Source organism: Populus euphratica, unplaced genomic scaffold, assembly GCF_000495115.2.
Source record: "Populus euphratica unplaced genomic scaffold, PopEup_1.0 scaffold265.1, whole genome shotgun sequence".
In the NCBI taxonomy this organism is placed as follows: Eukaryota; Viridiplantae; Streptophyta; class Magnoliopsida; order Malpighiales; family Salicaceae; genus Populus; species Populus euphratica.
In genome coordinates, this window is record NW_011500148.1 from 126776 (window position 1) to 152918 (window position 26143).

General features: G+C 33.2%; 4 protein-coding genes across 4 annotated transcripts; 2 read left to right on the top strand and 2 right to left on the bottom strand.

Moving 5' to 3' along the window:
* The first annotated feature begins 803 nt into the window (after positions 1–803).
* On the top strand, positions 804–5677 carry LOC105110835 (uncharacterized). The gene is made up of 10 exons (XM_011006011.1): positions 804–1255; positions 1346–1415; positions 2279–2403; positions 2496–2604; positions 2715–2778; positions 2877–2932; positions 3306–3413; positions 4380–4529; positions 4955–5125; positions 5226–5677. Exons 1-10 carry the CDS (start codon positions 1005–1007, stop codon positions 5457–5459), a joined length of 1338 nt encoding a protein of 445 aa, XP_011004313.1. The 5' UTR covers positions 804–1004; the 3' UTR covers positions 5460–5677.
* Positions 5678–9926: 4249 nt separating this feature from the next.
* Positions 9927–12708, bottom strand: LOC105110836 (uncharacterized). The gene is made up of 4 exons (XM_011006012.1): positions 12185–12708; positions 12027–12064; positions 11492–11583; positions 9927–10305 (listed from the first exon to the last, which is right to left on the bottom strand). The coding sequence occupies exons 1-4, from the start codon at positions 12568–12570 to the stop codon at positions 10168–10170; spliced, it is 654 nt and encodes a 217-aa protein (XP_011004314.1). The 5' UTR covers positions 12571–12708; the 3' UTR covers positions 9927–10167.
* A 3029-nt stretch (positions 12709–15737) lies between these two features.
* LOC105110837 (ARM repeat superfamily protein) lies at positions 15738–18599 on the bottom strand. The gene is made up of 8 exons (XM_011006013.1): positions 18127–18599; positions 17951–18042; positions 17700–17850; positions 17149–17276; positions 16796–16954; positions 16492–16677; positions 16179–16385; positions 15738–16091 (listed from the first exon to the last, which is right to left on the bottom strand). Exons 1-8 carry the CDS (start codon positions 18383–18385, stop codon positions 16071–16073), a joined length of 1203 nt encoding a protein of 400 aa, XP_011004315.1. The 5' UTR covers positions 18386–18599; the 3' UTR covers positions 15738–16070.
* A 2991-nt stretch (positions 18600–21590) lies between these two features.
* LOC105110839 (U2 small nuclear ribonucleoprotein A'-like) lies at positions 21591–25961 on the top strand. Its single transcript, XM_011006015.1, has 8 exons — positions 21591–21779; positions 21899–21939; positions 22118–22247; positions 22349–22554; positions 22827–23000; positions 24400–24450; positions 24554–24694; positions 25620–25961. Exons 1-8 carry the CDS (start codon positions 21698–21700, stop codon positions 25623–25625), a joined length of 831 nt encoding a protein of 276 aa, XP_011004317.1. The 5' UTR covers positions 21591–21697; the 3' UTR covers positions 25626–25961.
* The last annotated feature ends 182 nt before the right edge of the window (positions 25962–26143 follow it).

Genomic DNA, 26143 nt, shown 5'->3' on the forward strand with positions numbered 1-26143 from the left:
TGAATCCTGAAGTTAACGACCATGTAAACCTCTAATAACCATGAACAACCAAGAACTCGAACTTGAAACCATAAAAAAAAACAAACCCCTTGATCTCAAGTCCTTATCACTTGGCTACCAGATAGTTGCAACGGTCAGTTTTCTTAATTGAGTATGATGATGACTTTGATTCCCCCTGCTTTGGTACACCAATTATTTCAATTGTGCCAAACAAATATTTCTCATAATTTCTTCATTTTTTATGACGTAGCGACTGACCTTAAGATCTTGGGGTGTTTTTTTAAGGAAAAATTTCTCCAAAATACTGTCTTATCCGATAAATAGAAATTATTTATGGGACTAGAATAATATAAATATTGATTATATTAATATTTTTTAATTAATCATGAAAATAAAAAGAAAGCAATCCTTTCAATGGATATAACTTCTTCTTTTTTATCAAATATAATTTTTTTTAATTACAATATTATTTTGAAATAATTTTTTTAAAAAAATATGTTCTTTTAATAGGATAATTAATAAATTCTCTAAATTTTTTGTTTGTCTTTTCTAAGAATTTTATAAATATTATAGTAGTGGTTTGCTTTTTAAAATATTTTTTAATATATTAAAAATAATATGTTTTTTATTTTTTTAAATTTTTTTTTACATTAATACATAAAAAATTCATTTTAAATAAAAAAATAAAAAATAATTTTAAAAAAATATTTCTTAAACCCATAAACAACGTGCTCTATATTTTCATCCGGTTATTATCATAAGAAAGGGAAAATAAAAAATAAAAAAGAAACCACGTGTGGCCAGATTGCTCAAAAACAGACGATTCCAATCCTTTCATTTGGTTTGATACAGTAGTAGTTAAAAACAAGGAGGGAAGTAGTTTAGCGGTATAATCCTCACAGTAAAGTTTAAGTTAAGTTTAGTCCAGCAGAAACAAACAATGGTAGCGTGTAACCAATAAGCAAGAGAGCTTAGCCTGTCTTTGATTTCTGGACTAAATTCAAATGGAGAGTTGCTGCATTTGGGGTGGTCACCGACATCTGATTCAATCCCACCATCGCTTTATCGGCTTCTCTCATCTTTATCACACTCAACGTGTTCATTTGCTGGCTGCAAATGGTCCCCGTAAATGTAATAACAGAAGCAGCAGAATTTTCTGCACATATGAAGACCCCATCAAGAAACCACCACAAGCGTCACCATCTCCCTCCTCCTCCTCTTCTTCGGCAATTCAACTTTACAATCAGATTGAAAGGTTTAAACCCCAACACATTTATGGATAATTTTCTTGATAGCCCACGAAAGAGAAAAGTCACCCTTTTTTCTCTTCAAATGTTTTTTGTAGATTACTTACGGAGACTGCAAGACAATCACAAGACTCTTGGGGTGGTTCTAAAGACTGGACTGAAGTTGAGGTGTTGTTTCTCACTTGTTATTAAGTTTATGCCATGCTTGTTTCTTGCTTTCCTTGCTCTCAGTGTATCGATTTCGATGCAAATAAGTTCAAAGATAAACCATCTGTTGAGAAAGACTGGTTGATTGGATTGAATTGAGTTGTGAACAAGATAATTTCTGTCATCTAAGTGGGTTTGGGTTGAAACAAGATAATTTCCATTTCATTGGCTAACCTAGAACCCCTTTTTATTTCTTGGATGACGCAGTCGATCTCCTAAAAGTAGATGATAGTCATTCTGATGTCAAAGCTCTTACCTTTTTTATCTATCTCCTATAAATCCTACTACGAACTCCCACTTTTAAAACCAGTGAATCATGGTGGAAAAGAAGGGTTCCTAACTTATGAATGGAAAGATTTGGACTTTCCCCTATGTGGGACTGATTGGGTCTAACCATAGGAGCCTGCAATGTTCTCTCAGAGTACCGAAAATTGCTAGTTGTGACACAAATCATAAAAATGCCACATAAATAAGATTTTGGAGGGGATTCGAGTGAAATTTTTTTCCGTATAGGAACCACTGTGAAGACCTTGTGATCAGAAGCCTTACTTGGAACACCTATTAATCTTAAGGAATTCGTCCTGTGGTTTCTTAAATCAGGACGATGTCTCTCAAACCACACATCCTGAGTTGCACTCTCCCTTCTAGCACCCTGCAAGTACCCGGGGGATATCCTCCAACTATTTACGTTGTTACTGCCTGGTGCATGTAAAGACTGGAGAATGCATAATCCATAGTTAGTCAAATTCTCAAATTTATTAAATTATTTTAATAGTTCATTCCAATTTTTTCTATTTAATTAGATAATTCTAATATCATCTCAGGGAGCATGGGTTCTTAAACCAAAAGGCTCAAGGCCCAAGTCAATTGTTCATTTCATTGGAGGCATATTTGTTGGAGCAGCCCCCCAGCTTACATACCGTTTATTTCTTGAACGCCTGGCAGAAAAGTGAGTGGCTGCATTCTGATACCGATAGTAAAGACCTTTTCAGACTGAGGACTAAGGAAAAATAATGGGTTTTTTAAACTTTGGTGACGCAGGGGTATTTTGGTGATTGCCACACCATATGCTAGTGGATTCGACTATTTCTTCATTGCTGATGAAGTGCAGTTCAAATTTGATAGGTGTTTTCGGTCTCTACAAGAAACTGTGAGTTTTATATTGATTTACAATCTTTAGAATGATATTTCCTGTGTTTTGTTGATTTCATGGAGGAGATAAAAGGATATGTTCAGGCCAAAAAACTCTTCATTTTACAGGTACAAGATATTCCTACTTTTGGCATAGGTCACTCTTTGGGAAGTGTCATCCACCTTTTGATTGGTAAGGAAGTTCTTCATATAGTTTAAATTTATGAGGGTGCAAGAAACTGATTTGATTTACAGCATCTTATTTCGTTGATTTGACTTTCTGTTTATCAGGATCACGATATGCTGTGCAAAGAAGTGGGAACATATTCATGGCATTCAATAACAAGGTACTTGACCTATTGTATGTGATCTAGATGAGGTGAGAAGAGAAATAGAGTGAGTTTGATTTATTGTGAATATAACTCTTTTAAAGTTTCCACCTCAGAAATATCACCTCCCTGCTCAAATGAGGCCATTTTGAAAGAACCTAACAGACTGGAGTATGCCTATTTCAGCATTTCAGTTTTCTGCCTCCATAGTCTTTAATTCCTTGACATCTCTGTATGAGTTCTCTTTGGAAAAAAGTGGTGGGAGTCAACATTTTTATTTTTGCTAGCATATATGTTGAACAAACGTTCCCATCATTGTAAACTGCTTACTGTCAAAAACCTTTTTCTATATGGTTTGAGATTAACAAGATTTTCTTTCTTGATTTCACAGGAAGCAAGTGCAGCTATCCCTCTGTTCTCACCTGTTCTTGTCCCTATGGCCCAAAGCCTTGGACCATTTCTATCGCAAATCGCTTTATCACCAACAGTCCGTCGTGGGGTGAGATTATCACAAGCCTTGGCCTAATGCCTTTTCTACACCATGCTTTCTCCATTTGCATTTCCGAACTATTGAAGAATGCATTTAAACATCAGGAAATTCATGAAACATTTGGTTATGTTTGTATTGAAATCTTGTGTCTTTCTACAGCAAGTCAGTCCTGTTCTTAGCATGTTCATGCATGTCCATGAGTGAAAGTTGCATTTAATAGCATTGGTAGTCTCTCTTTGCTTAATACTGATCCTCTTCCAACTTTTGGATTTCTAAATTATGCAGTTTCATTTTACCAGTTAGTCATTTCATGCATCATCATCCCCTTAGCAGTCAATTTTGTGTTTGTCAAAATATGGATGTTTTTTATGATGCTTTGACTTTGAGATCTGGTCAAAATTTGGATTGTTAATTTTTGGAATGATATCCTTCTAACACATCACGATTCTCTTCTGTAACTGCCCAAGGACTCTCTCTCAAGAGATTCAACAGCTTGTGGCAGGTTCACTGTCTCTTTTTCTAAGTACTTTGATTGAATTTTGATCCTGAATCAAGTAGATATCTTACCCTTACTACCTACTCATCTATTCTTTGCATATTTGTCAGCTATCTAGATCCATGTCAAATGTGTGTGAATTTGGCATGGTTTTGCTTGATATAAGGATAACACTGAGACTTGATTGATTTGTTTACTTCTGTAATATTGATATGTCTATTCCATTATGACCAATCACAATGGTTTCTGATGAAATTGTATTTTATGTATTCTTTTACCACATGCTTCAAACTTGTGTCTTACATTTTCCGTTGCATTGTAAATATACACTCAGATGGGTATCTGACTGTGCCTCCACTGATGTTCTAGATGAACATTAATCTGTTAATTTCATCTAGATTTTGGCTTATTTGTAACTTTATCCTTGGACTTCAGTTTCTAAGCAATATAAAACCCTTCTTCACATAAAATTCTGGCAGGCAGAGATGACAATGAAGCAACTAGAGAACTTTAGCCCTCCCATTATGAAGCAAGTTTTTCCTTTGGTTGAGCAACTTCCTCCCTTATACATGGACTTGGTTAATGGAAGAGAAGATTTCAGTCCCAAACCTGAAGAAACTCGCCGCCTTGTATGTAAACCTATAACTGTCAAATGTGCTGCATCGTTATAGTTATACGTAAACTTGAATTATATTGTCACAGTGCATATTGTAATTATTAATCTTTTATTGGCTATGGTCAGTAGAAGATTAATTAATTCTGTCATTTTACTGGATGGTAAATTCATGATTTGGTGGTCTGATTTAGCAAAGTGAGTTTTAGTTGTCATGCCTAGGGGTCGGTGTTTGGGCAATAGATCATCCAATTATATGGTGACTTCTTCACAATCCTTGTGATATGTATAGGTACTGGATTTAATAGTGAAAACCTTTCTTAATGGCTTGAAATTACTGCCAATGACAACAACAACTGCAATTTTTTATTTATCTTGTGGATACTTCCTGGTTTGTCATGCTGCTGTCTGTTGTTATTGATGCCCTTTTTTTTCCTTCAGATAAAATCATATTACGGTGTTTCTAGAAATCTTCTGATAAAGTTCAAGGACGATGTAATCGATGAAACTCCAACATTAGCTCAGGTGCTTGGTTCAGAAGCAGCCATTAGTTCAATGCTAGACATGTCAATTCGCTTGTTGCCAGGAGATCATGGGCTTCCATTGCAACAGGTAACTTTGAAGTAAACCTTAAGACACTGTTCATGCTTATATATCCACCGAATGTGATTTTGTGAAGGCAAGCAGCTTATGTGATGTCTTTTTTGATCAGGCGTTCCCAGATGTCCCACCTGCAATGGCTGATGCAGTAAACCAAGGAAGTGAGCTTTTTGCAAATCTCACCGTGGGAACTCCATGGGAGAATGTTGCTAAAGAAGTAGGCAGCACACTAGGCGTGGACTCGGGGATCCTCCGTGCACAAGCATCCAAGGACGTAGATCACCTTGTGGATGTGATAATATCCTGGATGGCGTCGAATGCAGGCCCGAGACTCTTGAAGCAATGATTACTTGCACCAAGCAAATCAACCAGAGTCAACAACAATAGGGAAAGGAAGATGCGTGAAGAATCTGCAGAGATAGGGCATTCTTATGTTATTCTATTGTACATTTGATATGTCGCCAGGCATGTCCAATCAGAAGTAAATAACAGGAAAAGGTAGAAATGTTTTCTATTTTCATCTTTTATCTTTCTCAAGCTAAATAAAAAAGCAAAAGCTCCATACAACAGTAAAAGATCCAGCCGGCCTTGTCAGGTCTCACAAATATTACGTTTCACCATTACTCTAGTGATTTAAGAACATGATCCATTGTTTTACTGTGTGAACCGACTGTTACCAAACTCACCTATGATTTCCCATTTCTTTTTCCTAGAGAAGTTTGATTCATCCTCAAGTAAATTGCAGGCTAAGGGCATCAAACACTTACGCTAACAGGTGACTGATGAAACACGCTTTGATAATACCTTGGATTGCAAGTCTAGGCAGAAACATCAAGGTCTTGAAGTGACCGCCTTCTTCACGGATTTAATCAAGCTCGTGAGTTAATGATACTCTTAATGTGTGAAACTTATATTTTTTATTTTGGGTATACTAACTTTTATTTTTGCTATTGGATGTGGAAATTTTTAATTTTTTCAATCAAATGTCTGTTAGATTCTGTCAAATGCAAGATAACGTGATTGTTAAATTGACACGTTAGCATGATAATTTATACACCAATAAACATACACATTGCTTTATTTCAAATCAAGTGTACATAAACATGTGGTATATACCATGATCAAGTCTCTCAACATGTAGCAGAAAGATAAAAAATGTCACCTATCAATGCGGTTCTTGAGTTTCAAGAACTTTTCATTATTCTCTTCAGCAACCTTCACCAATCTCTAGATCAAGCCCTTTCTTTTTTGAAGTCCAAGGCTCTTCAAATGGATTTCACTTATTTTTCTTAAATAAGGAATGAAATTCTTTGAAAGAACTAGTAAGTTGGTTAGCAAGATTGTCATCAAGGTATCACCTTAAATATTGCAGGTTGGCGATGTCGTGAAAACTTTAGAATTAGATTGAGTTTTTTATGGTTCTGTCTTAGGCTTAGATATATGTTCTTGGATATTGATTTTGTTTTTTTTCTTGATTTTTCTTGAAAGTAAATAATATGGTCAGTGTATGAGTTTGGAAATACATTTTAGAAGGAAATCTCCTATGAATCGTCATAAAAACTAAGAAGAATATCTTTTTAGAGATGAGTGGCTGTGAAAACATAAATAATTTAATAAAGACATGAAGACCTCGTCGCGGAGATTTTATAGGAGGTATAGTGAAGAAACATTACTACTTTTATTTAAAAGTTAAAATTATAGTGGAGATACAATTTCTAAAAATTATTTGATCCTAGGTAGTGCATTAAAAGGTTTTTTCTATATTTTTTTAAATTGCATCTCTTTCTTCACAAATCATTGGAGGTATTATTTAGATATCAATTTTTTTGTTTTCAAGGGATGACATTTCTCATTTTCATGATCGTGATCATGGTAAAAGTAGCAAATTCTTAGGGTTAATTGTATTTGAGCCACTCTCTAATAAGAGGTGGGCACCAAATGATTTTCATAAATGGTAGTCAATATCTTAGCATAGATAGTGATAAAAGGCATGGTTAAGAGATAAGTAAATATTAGGTGATCAAGAATATATCTATTAGTGCTCTCAAAAGCCCCGGTAAAAAACTGATGATGCTATTTGGAAACAATAGCATCTTTTTCTCGTTACACTTGCTTTTACTTAAATAGGATTCTTCATTGCCTATTTCACACTAAAAGTTCTGCCAGGAAAAATACACAGATATTTTTATAAAACATAGTTGTAAACTCCATCGATCAAGGTTTTAGAGGCAACAATTTCAAGTATATTTTTTATTTTCTTATTAAATCTTTACAGTTATGTTATAGTATTTTTATCTTCCCATTAAGTGGTGTCAAATGTCTCATTCATGCTCTTTTTAGCTAGTATGTTTGTACCGAAATGAAAGATGAGTTCAGCATAAAAATCATGAAGGTCAATGATAGAGCTAGACTAATCGTTATGATATCACATAAAAATAGATTCATGAAATATTGTCGGTAAAATTTTGCACATAATATCATTTGTTTATGTTACAAGCTCTAAAATGTTTTTAACATTTTATATACGCTTTATAGGATATGTAAGAATATCATAGTTATCCAAGTTGGCCTTCATAAAGACACAACATTTGAAAAGATAAATGTATAACACTTGATGACACAATCTTTGAAAAAATAAGTGTTTAACACTTGATAACATAGTAAAAAATCTCTCACCTAGTAGAAATGGTGTTCATTCTTACTATGTTATAGAGTTATTGATCTCATCTCATATTTGGATCTTTTTAAATAGAAGCATGCGAACAAGATTTATATTAAAAAAAAAAGATTGATAATGATAGCCACGCTTATAGCTAGGACCTATTAAATAGTGTTCTTTATAATAAGAGCTACTCCTTCATAGAGCTGATGTGGCATGCTTACTTTACATATTATTTTATCATGTTTTTTCAGGGAATTATAATTATTTTTATACACTTAATGCATATAATGATGTCGTATGTTATGTTTTTTATAGACAGAATGGGAAAGAATGAATTTATTTTTGTATAGCTAGAACATATTGTTAAGCACATGCATTTGATTAAAGAGTTGGTGGAGATTTGAAAGAGGTGAAGTTCTTGTGGTAGAGAGATCAATTACTCTCTTATTTATTGAATTTTTGTTAATCATAAAAAAACTTTTGTTCAGAAATATAATGGAAAAACTAGCTTTTATTTAGTTTTTTATATGTGGCACCACTGATGAAGTCACAAAAACTACAGAATTGAATTAGGCTTTTCATAGTTGTATATTGGGTTAAGGTGTGTATGCTTGAATGTTGGATTTGTCTCTGATCTTGATTGTTCCTAAAAAAAAGTTATGTCATAACAAGATATTTTTTTTATGTTTAAGTTAAGAAGAGAAAATAGTGTGAAAAAAAATATATATAATGAACTGATGTGAAACAATAAGTTTGAATGGCCTAAATTTCCTTAGCTTACTGGCTTGGTTGTAATTGTTTGGCTTGACTTGGCTTGAATTGCTTGGGATTTATTTGATTTGAATTACTTAGATTGGCCTAGATTTCTTACCTGGTGACCAGGGTATGTATAAGCCTTAGCTGTGTTAGTTTACCTTGTTTAAAGCATGGAGAGTGGTATTGTAGTAGCTCGGTTTATAGAAGGGTGTTGCACCTATTGGTGGAGAGGTTATCACTATCATTGGTTGTTGTGTTTGCACATGCTATTGATGAAGAAGTGTGGATAGAAAATAACCATTGGCCATAAAAATAGTGTCTATTCTATATAGAAAAAATTATGTGCGTGCTATATCTGAAAACTTAAAACATACATTAAAGTGTATGCCCGACATGTATTAAATAGCTTGAGGTAAAGGCGTCTCGCTAAAGCGTCTGGCCATGAGGGAAAATTTATACTGAATTTTTGAAATTCATGTATTGTTTTGTGTGTCAATTAATATGTGGGATTTAATTCCAAGATGTTTGCCCTAGTAACAAACATATATGAACCTTTGTATAAAGTATATGTCCGAATAGTTCGAAGAAAGTGAAGATCCCCTTATACAGGGTTTTTTATGTTTAGGCTTAGCCAAGCACAAGGTTCCCCTGTGCTCAAGCTTGCACAAGTGTTGGGGCTGGAATCCTAATGCCTGAGCTACCTAAGGCTAGGACTGGAAACCCAATAAATGGGCTACCTAAGGGTTGATATTCTAAATTGAACATTTATAGACACCCTAGCCCAAGCATAGAGAAATTTAAAAAAATAAAATTATCATATAAATATAATTTATTATTGTATGGCTCAATGTTATCACTATAATTGTTATATTAATTATAATCTAAAATCATATTTTAAGTTAGGCTAATTTTTATAAACTTTCAATAGTTGCTTTTAGTTTAAAATTATGATATATAATTGTAAAAGTTGTTAAAAAAAGGAAAAAATATAAAGAATACAAAGAAAGGTTATCCCCCGTAGACTTCACAATTATACCGAAAACTAGACCTTTATGATTATAAAAGTTGTTTGGTGAAGGAATATACATGTGTGTGGAAATAATAGATAAATTAAGCAATTAGCACAATAAACATGAAAAATTAATAAAACAATATCATTTAAAAAAATTTGGTGAAATGTCATCTTTTTATCTTCTTGCGTTTCAGAAACATGACAAAATAAAAATGTGCTATCTTCTAACTCGATTAACCTGTTTATAATGGTTAGTGAAATTAATTAATCAATTTTAAAAATAATAAGAAAAATTTCAAAATTATCAAACCGAGGGGTCTTGACAAGATTTTTGATATCTAAAAATCTAATATTCCGGGTAACAACACAGTAACTATTATAAAAAAAAAAAATCCATATGCTAAACCATCTACCTAATCAAGGTTTTAATAATTGTGTTGAAAAAGCTTTTCTAACTTGTGAGCAGCTAAAAGATAATCTTTTCCACATAAGCCCAAGCCAAACCTGAGAATTGTGTACGTATACACCTGTTGTAAGGGCAGGTATTGGGTAAAATCCGATATCCTAAAACAGAAAACAACCAGACACATAAATTAAGGTCGACCACCTTGCCATCTATAGCATCTATTCTTCATGATACAGATACAATCCAAGGCCAAACCGAGCACATGCTCTGCAGAAAGCTATTTCTTCTGCTGCAGCGACTGGATCTTCAATGTCACCATCACTGGATGATACTGTCCCGGATGATTCACGATGGGCCTGTATCAGGGCGTGTTATCAGTAAGTTAAGGACAGAACCACAACAAAGCACGTAGCAGTTTGCATATTATTCAGATACAGATAGGCTGAAATCTCAATTCCAACAAAGTTGATATCAGTTTGTTCTGTATCAGTAAGTCTGGTGGTTAATAGTGGAGCATGACTGGACATGTTAAAATAACAGTCCTAGTACTTCTCATCAAATAGCAGAAGAACATAAGCTCCGAAGGTATAGGTTGAGATTTGCACCCCTTCTATGAACTTATGGTGTGCATTATGGTTAGATATTCTCCATTGAATCTAATTACCTAAAATATCCTTGAATATGATAAAAGAAACAATTCAAACTGGATAGCAAGTTTTCCTGTATCCTGAAGGAAGAAGGAAAGAGTGACTCGTCAAGTGAAAAATATGTGCATGTCATTGTCTTACATTTGGATATGTTTCCCGGAGAGGTTTCTTTTGCTGTTAAAAAGTCCAAGTTATCTTTAAAGTTAAAGAGTTTTCAACTCAGGCATTATAGCTTGAAGATTTTCATGTTTTACTTAAGGGATGGAACCAGAATTGAAGACTAGGGAAGACCAGGAGTTCTTTTTCTTGGGGAAAGAAGAGATAAACACTTGAACATGCAAACAAAGTATCTTTTAAGAATGGAAGCAAACAAACTTTTACCTTTTTAGAGATCAAACTAAGTTCTTTTACAAAAGGGGGGCTGAATATATCATCTTTTTCCAAGGACATGAACGTTATATTTTTAGGAACCGAACTGTGATTGCTTTAAGGAAAAAGGACATAATGTTAAGATCGGAAGGTTTTATTTCTCTGCTTTTATAGCAAATGTAGCCGTCAGTTTTTCACTAACAATAGCTGTTTAAGACCTTGTTCCGCCATTGTAAATGCCTAAACATGATATTGGTTCAAGCAAGTGAACCTCAACAAGCCGGACAGCATTGAAATATAGAGATTTTTCCAAGAGATTTCACACTGTAAACTAGAAATAATTAGCAGTCCTAGTACTGCTCCATAAAAGTGAATTTCTAGATAAATCACAGCAGTGACTGCAGCATGAGTAGCATCCTTCTTAAGATAAATTAAAATAACTGAATCAATGCATGAAGAGAAACAGGCAGAAAGAACAGCAACATTGAAAAAGAAAAAACACATTGCAAAAGAACGAGGACCGCACCTCTCCATCAGATCCTAGAATGGTGACACGGAATATCACAGTCACGCTTCCATTCTCCGCAAATATAACATCACGTATTTCTCCACACCATCCTGCCAAAAAGGATTAAAATAGACTATTTGTTCAAAGCAGACCAGTCGTGTATATCAAGTTGTCCTATCCATGAAACAAGCAACTCAATCGTAACCTTCTAGCAGTAGTTGTGCCATGTATTTCAACTAATAGATCCTAACGTCCCTGGTATCCTATAAAACTCCGGTGAGAAAGGCATCAAGGAATTAAGCTCTCTTTCTTTAGCAAGGAATCAATGTTTTTCTCAATAGAAATGGGTTTGGAAACTAATGGTACACAGAAGAATTATTAAGCTGGAACTGGCATTTGATCTAATAAGCGAAAACAAGCGCGGGAGAACAACAAATTACAAGCTAGTTTATGACTATGATAACATCATAGAAATGGATCAGCGTAGAGATAAATAATGTCATTGTAACTAGAAGTCAACCATTAAAAATTTACAAAAAAAAAAAAGACAAACCAGGAGCATAGAAGCTGAGCATGCGGTTCGCGTGGTGCCTACAAAATCAACGAACAAAATAAATCACCAGCATTCATCAACATCATCAATTACCGCTTCATAATTTGAATTAATATTAAATCAAAAAAACATAATAATATATATATACACGCACATACCAGGGGATCAAGGTAGAAGAAGAATTAGGAGGCTTAATGATATTGTCAGGAATCCTCTTATTGAGATCACGCAATATCTCCGAGAGAGGCCGGGTAATACAAGAAGTATAAGCAGAGGCCAAAGACTTATCAAGTGGCACCACATAATTCGAATTCGGCACTTCTTTTTTCTTCACTCTACCGTCTCTTCCTCCGCCAGCAGCAGTTCCACCGCTGCTGCTCCCATTGCTGCTAGCTATTGTAGCATGCACGATCAATTTACAATCACTACTCGTAAAGCAATTATTACGAATATTGATCATGTTTAATCTACACGATGGAGATAAAAGCGCCGCCGGAGGCGGCGGTCTTGTAAGGAAGACGGCGGAGTAGTTGTGCACTGACATTTCTTGGTTTTCTTTTGTTGAGTGTCAGTAACGAAATTTTCTTGGGAGTGCTGGATGGGATCGTATTCAAATATGAGAAGTCGGGAGCCACCTACCACCAACCACGAGTATTTCAGCACGGTTCAGTTGGGTTTCGACTTGGTCAAATTTACGACTTTGTTTGGATTTGCAGCTTGCCATTGCAAGATTAGGAGTGGAAGTAGTTGTCCGAAGAACGGAGTTGAGGGTACTGGTGTAATTTCGTGTTTGCTATTTGGTATGGTAGGTAGGTCGTCGTTAGTATGCTGGCTTGGGGTACAAAATGTGTATAAACCATGTACGTACGCATGCTTCATTCTGTCTCAACTAACACTAAACACTTGGTGGGCGGCAATTTCAATGCTACCATTTTTTGGTCTGAAATTGACATCTCATCCACAATGTTTTAATTGATTGGGCAATAGGACGAACTTAATTTCAAAAACATAGTTACAGAAGTATCCACTAATCTTTCTTTCCGTGTTTTTTTTTATGGGATTATTTAACTTAACATGTATATTTAAGGATTTTTATTTTTATTTTTATTTTTTTATGTGGTTTAATTTTTTTATTTTTTATTTTTAATATTTAATTTTATTTTTATATTTAATATTTCAGGTCAAATGATACACGTGTGCATGTCAAGAGTTTTATAGATAGCAATGATTTTTTAAAAATTTAAATTTAAAATTTTTTTATTTTTATGTTAAGTTATTTCGATCTCATAATTTGATTTGTATTTGTAGGTTTAATTAGTTAACCCGAGTCATCTCAAATATTTTTTTTGCTTATAATTGTTATGTTTTTTATCTTATTGTATGATTAATTTACTTATTAATTAATTTTATTCTTTGATTAATTGAAATTGAGTTTCAATATTTTTTAAAAAAATTCCATATTTTTAGTCAAATAATTTAAATCATTAGCTTAATAAATTAATACTGGTCCATATATTTTTTATATTATTTACTATTGTTTTCTCTAATTCAGTGTTAATATTTTCTTTTAAATAAACACTCGCTTGTGTTGATTGATTTTTTTTATTTTTTATTTTTTGTGCTCAAAGAGAAATTTTATTCGACCAGCAAAGTGATGGTCCCTCAACTTGGCATGCTCTGTACACTGTAACCTCAGCTAAGTTCAGCCTGTTGTCCATTTTCCAGGGTACTTCTCACAGGGCAGCTTATGTACTTTCTCCACATTGCTTTGGAACGTTGATTCACATGGAAGAGAACAGAGTTGCCAACGGAAATCCTTTCATAAGACTTATTAGTCATTACAAGAAAAAACACGGTTGCATTATCTTTTTTATATTTTTATTACACGGTATAATTACCCTATTACCTTGACAACTAAAAACGATAAGATTTGGGCTTTTAGTTTTTTATTTAATTTTCAAGTAATTAAATTGCGTCACTTAGCATTTGATTAAGGTTTTTTTTTTTTCATTTACATTTGGTAATTTGGTAATGTGGTGTCAAGTAATATGGTGATTTTATAAATAAATAAAATTAAAAAAATTAAAAAACACGAGAACAATATCTAATTAATTCAAATATCACATGTAATGTTGTGTAGTGATCAAAACCTTACTTTCAATGAGGCAGCTAAAGTGTCTTGGCGTCCCTTTCACACATATATAATATGTGTGGTATAATTGTTGTCGATGTAATGCATGTAATTTTTTTTTTTGTACTTGATTTTCATGTTGGCCTTCAAAAATTTAAATTAAATTCTAATATTTGTTGTTCTTTAGATTTCATCCTTATTCTCTTTATTATAATTTTTTATTGAGAACAATTTTTAAAATTAAGAATTTTTTTAATTCATCCTCAATAACTATTTTCATTTGTCGGATTTGGTTATCAATATTTTAATTATTATTTATTTTATTTTAGATGGTTTTTTCTTTTTTCTTTTTGACAATTTCATTCGTCTTGAGTTTTTTTTCCTGTCAAATCAATTTTTTTTTATTATTGTATTTTTTTTCCTAGCAAGATTATTTTAGATTGATTTTTTTTTCTAATTTCATTTTCGAACTTTTCATTAATCGGGTGTCTACCTTCTTAGTTGAGTCGGTTTAAAATTTAGCGAGTTACGGGTTTAAAAGATTAATTTTAATTTATAAAATTGACACAAATTTCATTGGTTTTCCACCATTTTTAAGCTTTTTTTCATCCTCCAGCATTTTTTTAATTTTTTCCCCTTTACTTTCTATGGAATTGTTTAGTCGTTTTGAAAATAATATAGGTGATATAATTATTTTTTTGTTAAATTTAGCTTTTTCCAATGAATTATACTTTTAAATTAAATTTATTTATTTATTTTATCCTCTAATATTTAATTTTTTAGATGTTGAGTTTCTTGATTGAACTCAAGTCAAGAATTTAACAAATTATGGATTTGAGAGTTAACTTAACTTTACAAGATTCATTAGGACTTGTTTAATTTATTTTTTTCATTTTAAGTTTTTTTTTACAATTTAATTCTTCAATATTTTTTATTTACTTTTTATGAGATTTGTCTTTCTTTTTAAAATAATAAAGGTTACCTTGAGATTTTTATAGGTATTTGTTAAATTTATCTTCTTTAAAATGAATTAATTAAATTAATTTTATTAATTTTATCCTTTAATTTATTTAATAGATATCAAGTTTTTTAATAGATATTGAGTTTTTTAGTTTAATCCAAAACAATAATTTATCAAATTATAGGTTTTAAAAATTAACCTCAACTTACAAAGTTTACATTCACCCAAACTCGCTTTCTTTTTTTTTTTTTTCCCTTCACATTCATCCACTGACATTTTTTACATTCACCCCAACTTGCTTTCTTTTTCTTTTTTTTCTTTTTCTTTTTTTCTTTCACATTCATCCACTGACATTTTATTTATTCTCTTTCGATGTGATTTTTATATGGTTTGCAAAGTAACAATGATTAACCATGAAATTTTTTTCAATCTTTTTGAATTTAATTTTTTAGAAAAACAATTTATTTTTTAATTAAATTAAATTAATTAAGCAAAAATAAATATAAAATGTTTAATTCATAGCGTTTTGCTTTGGTTTATTTTTCAGATCTCTGCTCTGACAATCCATGGAACCTTTTTCAATTACCAAAATCTTAAATTTCTCTTACTCATTTTAAAATATTGATATCACGTAGCTTTTTTCTTTTTCTTTGATTGGCAAAAAAATTAACCTAGCTCACAAAGTAACCAGAGCCATTTATCTAGTATCAAACTAAAAGAAGACTACTGCAGTAATCTCTACTTTTGCCGGGTTTTCTTTCCATTTTTTCTATATATCCTAACATTAACTAGTTTCAAAGGTCAAAGTAATATTGGCAAAACAAGTTAGAACCTATGCCCCCAGCAAAACTAGCCGCTCTATTCCTATAGGAAGGAAATCCATTGCAGGGCGACTGATGCAAGCACCGAAATCCCGACACCGTAAAAAGTGTATAGGCACAAAAATATCTCTTCATGTTGGAACCTTCATCACCTGTTACAAAATTCCAGTTAATTCCTTCTAGTCAAATAATATCGCATGGAAATTATAGCCAGAAACAAAGGAAGCCGTATTTTCCACCTTTCCTAGCTTTTCATGGAAAATCAGCTCAACTTCTTTTCTGAGGGTTTCCAAATCCACTGCATAGTCCCGATGATCTTCATCTGCCATTAAATCTAGCAGCTGCTGCCTCATCCTCTCCAAGGAACCATCCAAATTACACAAATCCTTCAAAACCAAAGCCTCGGTTGTTTTAAGTTGCAGCAGATTCTTGATTGCAACAAGGGCCTACAGTGATCACAGCCAAGGGTTAAAACAAGGCATTGCCTGTCAAATCAAATACATTAAAACTCCATGTGAATATGCAACAACAAAACAGATTCTAAAGAACGACCTTTTCCTGGAGATCAAGATCTGTTGATGCTGTTAGATCAACTATGGACTTCAGGAAGAAGCGATTTCTAAAGCATGGAGACTCAGATCTTATTATATTTTCTAACTGGTATTCAGCTAGATCAGAAACTACAGAAACAGCTTTCCTGCGGAGTCTGATATCATTGCTTGAGTTGCTCAGTATTTCCTGAGATGGAAGGAGAAAGGAGTGATCATTCCCAACTTTCCAAGGATCAGCACATATTGGAACACATCAAAATATTTGGTGCAATTATCAGCACTACATAGAACACTTCCTACGATACCTGAAGCATTGCATCCCCATCTTCTGCATAAAAAGATTCCTGGCCAGCTAAATTGTTTCGGATCAATGTTGAAACAGCATATAGTGCCTTAATGGCTTCTTCTATGGAACTAGATTTTACCATCTTTATCAGCTTAGACAGTGCCCCAAGTTCCAAAATCTGAAAGTCATCATTTTTCAAATTAGTTATTAACTCATTGTTAAGCATATCATCTAAAAAGAACAGAGCAATCCACCACAAAAGAAGCAACCATTATTGATGAAGAGAATAAAAGATGAAGGAAGAACTTTAAAAATTATAGAATTGATGGTAAAACATGCTTCCAACAAGTTCACATGAGAAAATTAACAGACCTGTTTTTGAACAAGTGCATTATTCTGACAAGCTTTTCCGAGAACCCAAGCAGAAAGTCTCCTTATGTCTTGGTCAGGGTGATCAAGTTCTTGGATTACTATGGCTAGTCCACCAAGTTTGTTTAAATCTGATACATGATAGAGTGACAATATTAACACCGATAATGGAGCCAAAAAGCACATCTAGACTCTCTCCCAGACAAAACAAGTATAGGGATCATAATTATAAGGTCAGGTTCATTTAAGTAATGCAAAACTTCTCCATGCATATCCTACAAATTGTTATCGTGGCAAAGGAGGTTCAATAAATACGCTTACTAGATTGTTCTAGAGTATCGTAGTCTGAGGCCAGCAGGGGATCAAGAGACTAGAAGAAGAAGACGTCAAAACCACTACATCTTTGTGAAATATTGGATTAAGAAATTTTATGGGAAAAAAAAATTGTCTAAGCTTATTTAATTTGTTTATGACAGTGTAATAAACTCAAGTTCAAAATTTATCGGCTCATAACCCAGAAGAAATTTATGAGAAATAGCAAGAATTACACTTACCATTTGCATTGTCAAGTGGCTCAACAAGTATGAGAAGCTCCTGCAACGCACGCTGGCGATCCTCCGAAGATGAAGAAGAATTGTTTAAATCATCTATTGCCATATGCATCAACTCTGCATCAGATGGCATTTTCATCTTCTCCGTCAACTCCTAGATCACCAAAACAACAGCAGAAAGAATTAATAACACTTACTAGCAGCAGCAGAAGCAAGCAAAACTAACCAAACCTTTGGTTACTAAAAATTCTAACCTTAAGTTCTAATTGACGCTTCTGTAACTCACTAGCAGACAGGCGGTGGACATCTTCCGCGCTTTCTTTTAATTTCGTTGGATCAGAATGCCCTAATTTATCACAAAAACAAGCAATATTATCACTAAAAAAACAAAAAGAAAAAGATTCAAATAACAAAAGGAACGTTTTCATACCAATGGCCCAATGCAACATCCCCTCGAGAGAAGAAAACCCGCCGTCAAGGTCATCGTGGTCATTAACAACCGCAGCGGCGGATGAATCGTCGCTGTTTTCCAGCTCAGCCTTGCTCAAGAGACCAGGCTTGTCTTTTCCCGTCGACCACGATAATCCAGCTGTAGCAGAAGTTTCGTCAACTAGCTCGCCACTGATGACCGCCGTAGCTGCTAAAATCACTGCCGTCGCCACCAGAAACCTTATTGCGACACGCTCCATGTTAACTAAAGATTAAACAGGAATTTGTTATGGTTGGTGTAAGGGTTAATTGGTAATCATATGAAGTTGGTTTGGTTTATAAATGAAGTGGTTTCGTCTCGGTCTGTGAGTGTAGAGGTTGTCGCATCTCTGGCAGGGAAGGAAAGAGGGACGGGCCGGAGTCAGGGAAAAAGATAATTAGATTCCACGTCATGTCTTAGAATCAACACCGTTGATTGGTGATCAAGTGGTGTCTATGGACTTTGATGACGGTTTTCTTTCTTTCCGTTCGAGATGATACAACACCGTCTATTGCATCATCATGTCCACTAGGAATTATCCACGTGGATGATTAGCCTTGATGGAATACTTGCATTATGCTCATGCATAAATCTGATCTTTTTTTTTTGTTATTTTGTTATTTTTTATTTGTAAACAAAATAAGTTACTAGATCAGCGAAACTAAAAAAAAAAAAACCCTTAAAAACAAGCTGATAAAAAATATAAAGTATTAAAATCCAAATATAATTAAATTATATCAAAATTCATTAAATAATTAAATTGAATCCTTCATTTATTTTTTAAATGGTTATACTTTATTATTGATTACGTTATTTTTACTCTTTTGCAAAAAATAAGATTTATTAAAAAAAAATCATCTATGTAGCTCTTATTTATATATGTGTTTGTTTAGATATATATCATAGTTAATTGAAGAGGAAATTTAGAACAAAAAAGTTTATAGGCGTGTGTGTTAAAATTTTGAAATATAAATCGATTTATATCTCTGTTATTTACTTAAGTTCAATAAAATTATTTTATATGTTTGGAAACTTAAATGTAACTTTTAAATTTTATATAGAATTATTTGAAAATAAAAACATGTTTATTTAATAAGTATAAAATTTACTTTTTTATTACCCAAAAAAAACCTAAAACTTATTAGTGTCTTGGTATAGCTTGTGAGGCAAAACACCAAGGATTTAAATGTTTTGCCCTTTTTTGTTTATTATTTATTTATTTATTTATTTTAATTATTTAATATTGTATTTTGTTGGAATTTAAGATTAATAACTTATTTTGATTTATCTTTTATGTGATTCTTGCAAACCAAAAAAATATATTGATATTAAATTAATACTCAAACTAATAAAAAAAAAATTTGTTTGTAAGAAATTAAAAATGAAATGACTAAAATTCAAATAAAGAAAAAAATACAGTGTTGATCTCAATCCTCTATCTTCTTTCTTTTTGGGCCTTTGATCATTGAACTTTTTTTCTTTTTAATTTAAACTTTCAATTTTGTGCTAATTAGAATTTGAAGTTAAAAGTTTATTTTAGTATATTTTTTATGTGATTGTCTTGATTTAAAACAAAAAAAAAGGTCTTGTTATCAGATTGATGCTCGATTTCATTAAAAAAAAATTATAGTTTTATTGTTTGAAAAAAAAATAAAAGAACTAAAATTGAAATAAAGATAAAACAAAAGGCCTCTTGAAAAAAAATTGGGTCAATGATTTTTGCCTTTGTGGTTTTGTAAAAAAAAATCATACTTTTCAGCGACTAAATTTGTTTTTTTTCGTGTTAATAAATTTTATTCAATGAGGAGAATTTCATTTAGGTATTTTTTTTTATTTTGTTGAAAAAACTAACTATAGCTCCATGAGTTTTTTCGAATTCAAGTTTTTTTAATTTTTTAACTAAAATATTAGAAATGGGTTTTATAGATTAAAGAATCATAAGAGGTGAAATTAAAAAATATTTGTAATTTTATAGATTATTTATAAATTAAAAAATGATTAAGAGTGAAATTGGAAAAAAAAATATAGAGGGTTAACTCAGTAGAATTAAATCATGAAAAATAAAAATAAATAAATAAAAAATGATAAAAAATAAAAAAACATCAACTTAAAAAAAATAAAAAAAACTTGGACACATCTTCTAAATCTAGTTTAATCTCTAAAACATGCAACTTGTGAAATCTTAGCTCTTAAATTAATTAAAAAGCTTAATTATAAACAAATTTAATTTTAAATGATTAAATTATAGAAAAATACTAATAAAAAAACTTATAAAGGAAAAGGGCAACTAAAACAATGAAGAAAAAATTTGATAGAAAAAAAATCTAAGGAGGGTGAAGTTTTAAATAAAATTAAAAAATCCCAAACATAACGAATAGTAACTAAAATAATGAGAATCATATTTAAAATATAAAAAAATCACGGGGAAAAAAATTAAAAAATATTTGTAAATTAATAGATTATTTGTAGATTAAAAAAAGATAAATGATAAAATTAAAAAACACTTGTAATTTGATAAATTATTTATATATTAAAAAATAGCAAGGAGATGAAATTGAAAAAAAATATAATTTGATAGATCATCTAAGTATTTTAAAATGATAGGGAATGAAATTAAAAATATATATAATTTTATAGGTTAAAAAATAGTAGAGAGGTGAAATCAAAAAACAATTGTAATTTTATAATTTACTTTAAAATAAACAAATACCAATGAAAAGGATAGGGATTAAATACGAAGGAAAAATAAATTGAAGGGGTTGCACTAAAATTTTGCATCGGTGGCTCAAGATTCAAAGTGAAGGGATTGAAGAAGAAGAATGAAAAAATAAAAAAAAAAAAAATTTTGATGTCAAATTAGCGGTCATAAAAGGTTATTTTAGTGTTCAACAACTCTATATATTCCAATAAATTTTTTAAAATAATATTTAATATATAATAATTACAATAATATCTTTAAAAATCTCAAAATCTATAACAAAACCGAAAGGATTAAAATACCTTTATTATAGAGTTTTTTTTTTTTTTAAAGGAACCAAAGTAATTTAGCTATTCATGCCATGCATATAGATGCTTACAGTCAACCATAGAGAGTGCTTTTCATTGTAACGTTGAGTCGGCCCTTTTGAATTGACTTCTGTGCGGGGGAGATATGCAAAGAAACTTGTTGGTGGAAAATTAGGAAGACATCCGTCACATGAGAGAAATAATAGCAAAATAGCTAGTGTGCGGGTGCGCGCGCGTGTATCTTTTACCAGAATCATCCACATATATCTGCTTTATCTTTTCGTCGCATCTTTTTTGTCAGGGTCAGCGAGTGATGGTGCTCGATTTTACCACTAGGTCCATGCGTGTCAAATTTAATAAAACAAATAATTTGAATTAAAAACATGATAAGATTGAAAAGTAGAAAAATAAAAGAAAATGAATTAAAAAAATGGTAAGCGAAAAATCGATGGCAACCAAAGCGACTGAGTAGCCTTCAAGGAGAGAAGAGAGGAGAGGAGACGAAGAAGAAATAATTAAAGCAGAGATGGTGAGACTGACAGCCGACTTGATTTGGAAAAGCCCTCATTTCTTCAATGCCATCAAGGAGCGCGAATTGGATCTTCGAGGTCTCTTCCTTATTTCTCCTTCCTTTCTAAACCCTAAACCCTAGCAAGCACCACCCCGCACATACTCTCTCTCTCTTTTACTGCTTGCTTGTTCGTTAAATTTAATTGGGGACTTGCAGGTAACAAGATTCCTGTAATCGAAAACCTGGGCGCTACTGAGGTACTTCATCGTCTTCTTCTTCTTCAACATGAACTTGCTAGCCTGAAACTTTGCTGTGTTATTTCATGTTCTGAATATCATGTGCCAGTTTTCTGTAGCATTCATTAATGGTGTAGAGTTGTATGTCCTGCACTTACGGTTCAATGACCCTGGCTTTGCCTGTTCTATTATTCACCAGGACCAATTTGATACCATCGATTTATCTGACAACGAGATTGTCAAACTTGAAAACATGCCCTATCTCAATCGGCTGGGCAGTTTGATAATCAACAACAACAGAATTACCCGTATCAATCCTAACATTGGAGGTCAGCCTTATTCTTTCAAGTTATGCGCCCTGTTGTAGACCTTACGGTGCCTTTTTTTTGGGTTACTAAGTACAACAGGTTTATGTTGCTTTATTTTGCAGAGTACTTGCCAAAACTTCACACGTTAGTTCTTATAAACAACAGGCTTGTCAATTTGGCAGAGATTGATCCTCTTGCTTCTCTTCCAAAGCTGCATTTCCTTAGTCTTTTGGATAATAACATCACCAAAAAGCCAAATTATAGGCTCTATGTGATTCACAAACTAAAATCACTCCGGGTTCTTGATTTTAAGAAAGTCAAAGGCAAGGTGAGACTACTTGCTTTACTGAACTTGCTTCGTTGTTCTGCAGTTCCTTGCTCTTTTCATGTGCTTGGTGCCTTTATTTTCTCATACAGATGGTTTTGTTCAAGCGGTCTACTATATTTTACCTAAGCAATACCAGAGTTTTAAACAAGTGCTATTGTATAAAAGATAAAAAACAAAAAAAATGCTTCTTCTGTCTGGTGTATTTTTGGAATATAGTATTTTATGTTTATTCATGTGTTGAATAGCCTTGCAATATTTCCATTGAATTGTAGGAGAGAGCGGAAGCAGAACATTTGTTTTCATCCAAAGAGGTTGAAGAAGAGGCTAGAAGGGAATCTGTCAAGACATTCACTCCAGGTGAGGTTCTGAATGTTTTAGAAGCTACAGAGGAACAACAGGCGCCTAAAGTGGTTGCCCCCACACCAGATCAGATCATAGCAATAAAGGTACTATGCTCATTTCACCTAATTACTTGATGTCAACCCCACCAGATTTCAGCAGGCGTGGAGGTGTTGAGGGTGTTCTAACATATGTTAAGTGTCTTGGCATTGTCTTTAGCGCTTAATATTTGCACTCTCTACTCATCTATTTTGGAATGAAAAGAGCTTGTATGATTATGATGTGCTCTAGAGCATCAGGGGCGTTCAGCCAGTCTGTTCTTTCCAGCCCAGTCCATACTTAATCTTATCTTTTCTATTATTTAGGGAAAGAAAGTTAGCCCAGTTACTAATCATGAAATAATGGTAACTTGGGTTGTCATCTGTGGATGACTGACCCCATCTGCCCTTAGCATGAACATCATTTTGTAATTTTTTGGGTCTGAAATACCGAAATTCCAAATGGCATTCTCGATTTTCAATCTGTTGAGCCCACAAGACATGGGAAACCATAAAATTTGTTCAATGCCAAATGATCCAACCCGATTGACTTGTTTTTGCACATCCTATTGAAAATGGGATGCCCTTGTCTTTCATTTTTAGTTGTATATGAGAACTGTTAATTACGTAAAGTTTGGAGATGAAGTACTTGTGTAGCAATATCAAACAACGTATCTTTTTTTTTTGTTTTCTTTGGGAGAAGAGAGAGCTGTAGCCTACAACTGGATTTGACATTGAAAAGATGGAGTTTAGTGGCCGTGATTGTGAAGAATTAGGTGCTCATATCTGAAAAAAGAAAAATACAAGGGTGTAGAGGCAATTATAGCTATGGCTCACAAGCAAGCACATTCACACCAAGGAGAAGGCAATCACACCAGCTGATGGTTTCTTAAATCTCAATAATGTGATGTTATTGTCTCTGAATAAACAGATCACAGACCTCTGATTGTGATTTATCTGTGCTCTTCAACCTCTTGGAACTTGGAGTTTGGACTCTTCTATAATAAAGTAAAAAATCTCACTTCTTTCTTACCAGGAAAACCTGAATAAAGACCACATGTTGGAGTAGTAAGACACGAGTAATCCAATAAATATTGAAACTATAGAACTAATCCTAACTCTGAATCTCCCAAAAAGCTTATAAAACAATATATCAGCAGTCAAGCAACCCAAATTACCACAGCTAACTTAATGAGGACTAGAGAAAAATCAATTATGTTTGAAAAGGCTCTGATTGAGGTTAGGGCACGACTTCCACATTAAATGTTCTTTTTCTTAAACATCCTGTTCTGTATATGTGAAGCACCATTATTGTTCCTAATGACCAGAAACTTGAATTTTGAAGTTACATAATACTTTACGGGTTTTTTCCTTACTTGTGATGGATACTGCATATTTTACTATCTGTGCTTCTTTAGATTAATTCAGGTTATCATTTGTTTCATTTAGTTGTATGATTGGTTTGCAGGCTGCCATTGTCAATTCCCAGACTCTTGAAGAAGTTGCAAGACTCGAGAAGGTGCATCTTTTTGCTTGCTTGAATATCCTGAAATTGTAACTGTCAATATCTTATTTTTATCTCTATACTAACATTTCACATCCAAATTGTTGTTGCATAACAGGCATTGAACTCAGGTCAACTTCCTGCAGATCTCAAAATTTTGGATGGTACTGGGTCAGATAGTGTCAAAGAACAAGATGACAAAATGGCTACTGACAATTTGGAGGAACAGAAGGATAATGAAGCCACGCCTATGGAACAGGTATCATTCTACTTAAAATATGGGTCCAGAACTAATTTCTCCAAATCCTTATGCTCACGCACCCTCTTGTCTTTTTCTCCTTTATAATTCTTATCACGAAGCTTTTTGTAGCATCTGCTTAAGAGACTGGAATTTTTAGGCTTCTGTGTTTCTGAGTGCTTGTAAAATTGATTTGTTGGCACTGCTATGAGGGCTCTCTTGTTCCTTCCCTTAATGCAAGAATTTAAGCACTACTGATGGGACATGTTCCCCTTCCCATTTCCATTCTCCAGGACGCCAATGGCTCTAGAACTCACTCTGGCATAACCTAATTTCCAACCCTTAGAAGCGCTAAAGACAGGAATTTTATTCTACCAAGCATTTAAGGTGGTCCACTGATTTTTGAGGTGAGTTTGTCTTGCACAGATTCGAAGTGGAGACAACAGGACTGGATGGCCCCTTTCCTGACAACACATAAGAAAAGGAATTCCTTTTCCAAGTCCTTTCTAACCCACTTCTAGTTGATAACCATGGCTCATTGGTGTGTAAAAAAGTTTGGAGGATAACAATAGGAAATGATTCGGATAACAGTTAATATGATTTCTCAGCTCATACAATGAATCTGTCCTTCCATGTCAAAATAGAAAAGGCTCTCATGGGAAGACAATTAATACCTGCACTAATCTGGAAGTTTGGAGTCCAGGTCAACTCTGTGAACTTGAATGTGTTGATAATTGTAAATTTCTTTTCTGTGGATTAGTCTTTTGTTGGCATACAAGTTTTCTGTACTGTTATGTATTGTAGTTTCATTCCTTTAAAATGCCTTCTTCCTTACAGTGTACCACTTCACCCGCATTGTTTTTATCCCTACAGGTTCTGATATTAATGCAGTTTCCTTCAATCACAATGGATCTGTTATTAATAAATCTTGTTTTTCTTCTGTCAGGAATAAGAGTTATTCTCCAATCCAGTCCACAAGGAAAGGTGTGCCTTGGGCATTCCTTGGCAAGTGCTGTAACAATGGAGTTATGGATTTGTTGAGAACTTCGTCAATTTTGCAGGGATCCTCTTCTGTGCAATTCTTTAAGCTTTCCCCCTTCGTTCTGTCAGTTATTTTTTTGCTCGCGATGCATTGCTGACCTTTTGGGGATGTATACAGGTCGACTGTTATTTTTAGTGCAATCCTAGAGACACTTTACTGATGGGTTAGCCCTAATTAGCTGCCATCTTTACCTGCATGTCTGTTTTTTTTTTAAATCTAAAAACAAGATGAATATTATCTATGCGTCAAATGCACGATTCAGATTGAATGCCTGAGGAGAACAGAAAGTCGTGCATAGCTTTTGAAGAGTTCTGCATCCGTAGCGAATAACAACACACGGAACGTATAGTGATTTGTCATCTACACGCAACAAGTATGCCTATCAATCGAAATCACAAGGAGGGTGGCTATCCGGGCACACAAGAGGA

Excerpts from the sequence above, each read along its gene's own strand:
- LOC105110837 (XM_011006013.1), bottom strand. The coding sequence starts at position 18,385 with ATGGAGCGTGTCGCAATAAGGTTTCTGGTGGCGACGGCAGTGATTTTA. Across the intron at positions 18,043-18,126 it reads GATGTTGCATTGGGCCATTG|GGCATTCTGATCCAACGAAA; the intron begins GTATGAAAACGT and ends GTGATAAATTAG. Across the intron at positions 17,277-17,699 it reads GCCACTTGACAATGCAAATG|ATTTAAACAAACTTGGTGGA; the intron begins GTAAGTGTAATT and ends ATCATGTATCAG.
- LOC105110839 (XM_011006015.1), top strand. The coding sequence starts at position 21,698 with ATGGTGAGACTGACAGCCGACTTGATTTGGAAAAGCCCTCATTTCTTC. Across the intron at positions 23,001-24,399 it reads ATCAGATCATAGCAATAAAG|GCTGCCATTGTCAATTCCCA; the intron begins GTACTATGCTCA and ends ATTGGTTTGCAG. Across the intron at positions 24,451-24,553 it reads AAGTTGCAAGACTCGAGAAG|GCATTGAACTCAGGTCAACT; the intron begins GTGCATCTTTTT and ends GTTGCATAACAG.
- LOC105110835 (XM_011006011.1), top strand. The coding sequence starts at position 1,005 with ATGGAGAGTTGCTGCATTTGGGGTGGTCACCGACATCTGATTCAATCC. Across the intron at positions 2,605-2,714 it reads TTCGGTCTCTACAAGAAACT|GTACAAGATATTCCTACTTT; the intron begins GTGAGTTTTATA and ends TTCATTTTACAG. Across the intron at positions 5,126-5,225 it reads ATGGGCTTCCATTGCAACAG|GCGTTCCCAGATGTCCCACC; the intron begins GTAACTTTGAAG and ends TTTTTTGATCAG.
- LOC105110836 (XM_011006012.1), bottom strand. The coding sequence starts at position 12,570 with ATGTCAGTGCACAACTACTCCGCCGTCTTCCTTACAAGACCGCCGCCT. Across the intron at positions 11,584-12,026 it reads GCTCAGCTTCTATGCTCCTG|GATGGTGTGGAGAAATACGT; the intron begins GTTTGTCTTTTT and ends CCTTTTTGGCAG. Across the intron at positions 10,306-11,491 it reads TTCTAGGATCTGATGGAGAG|GCCCATCGTGAATCATCCGG; the intron begins GTGCGGTCCTCG and ends GCCCTGATACAG.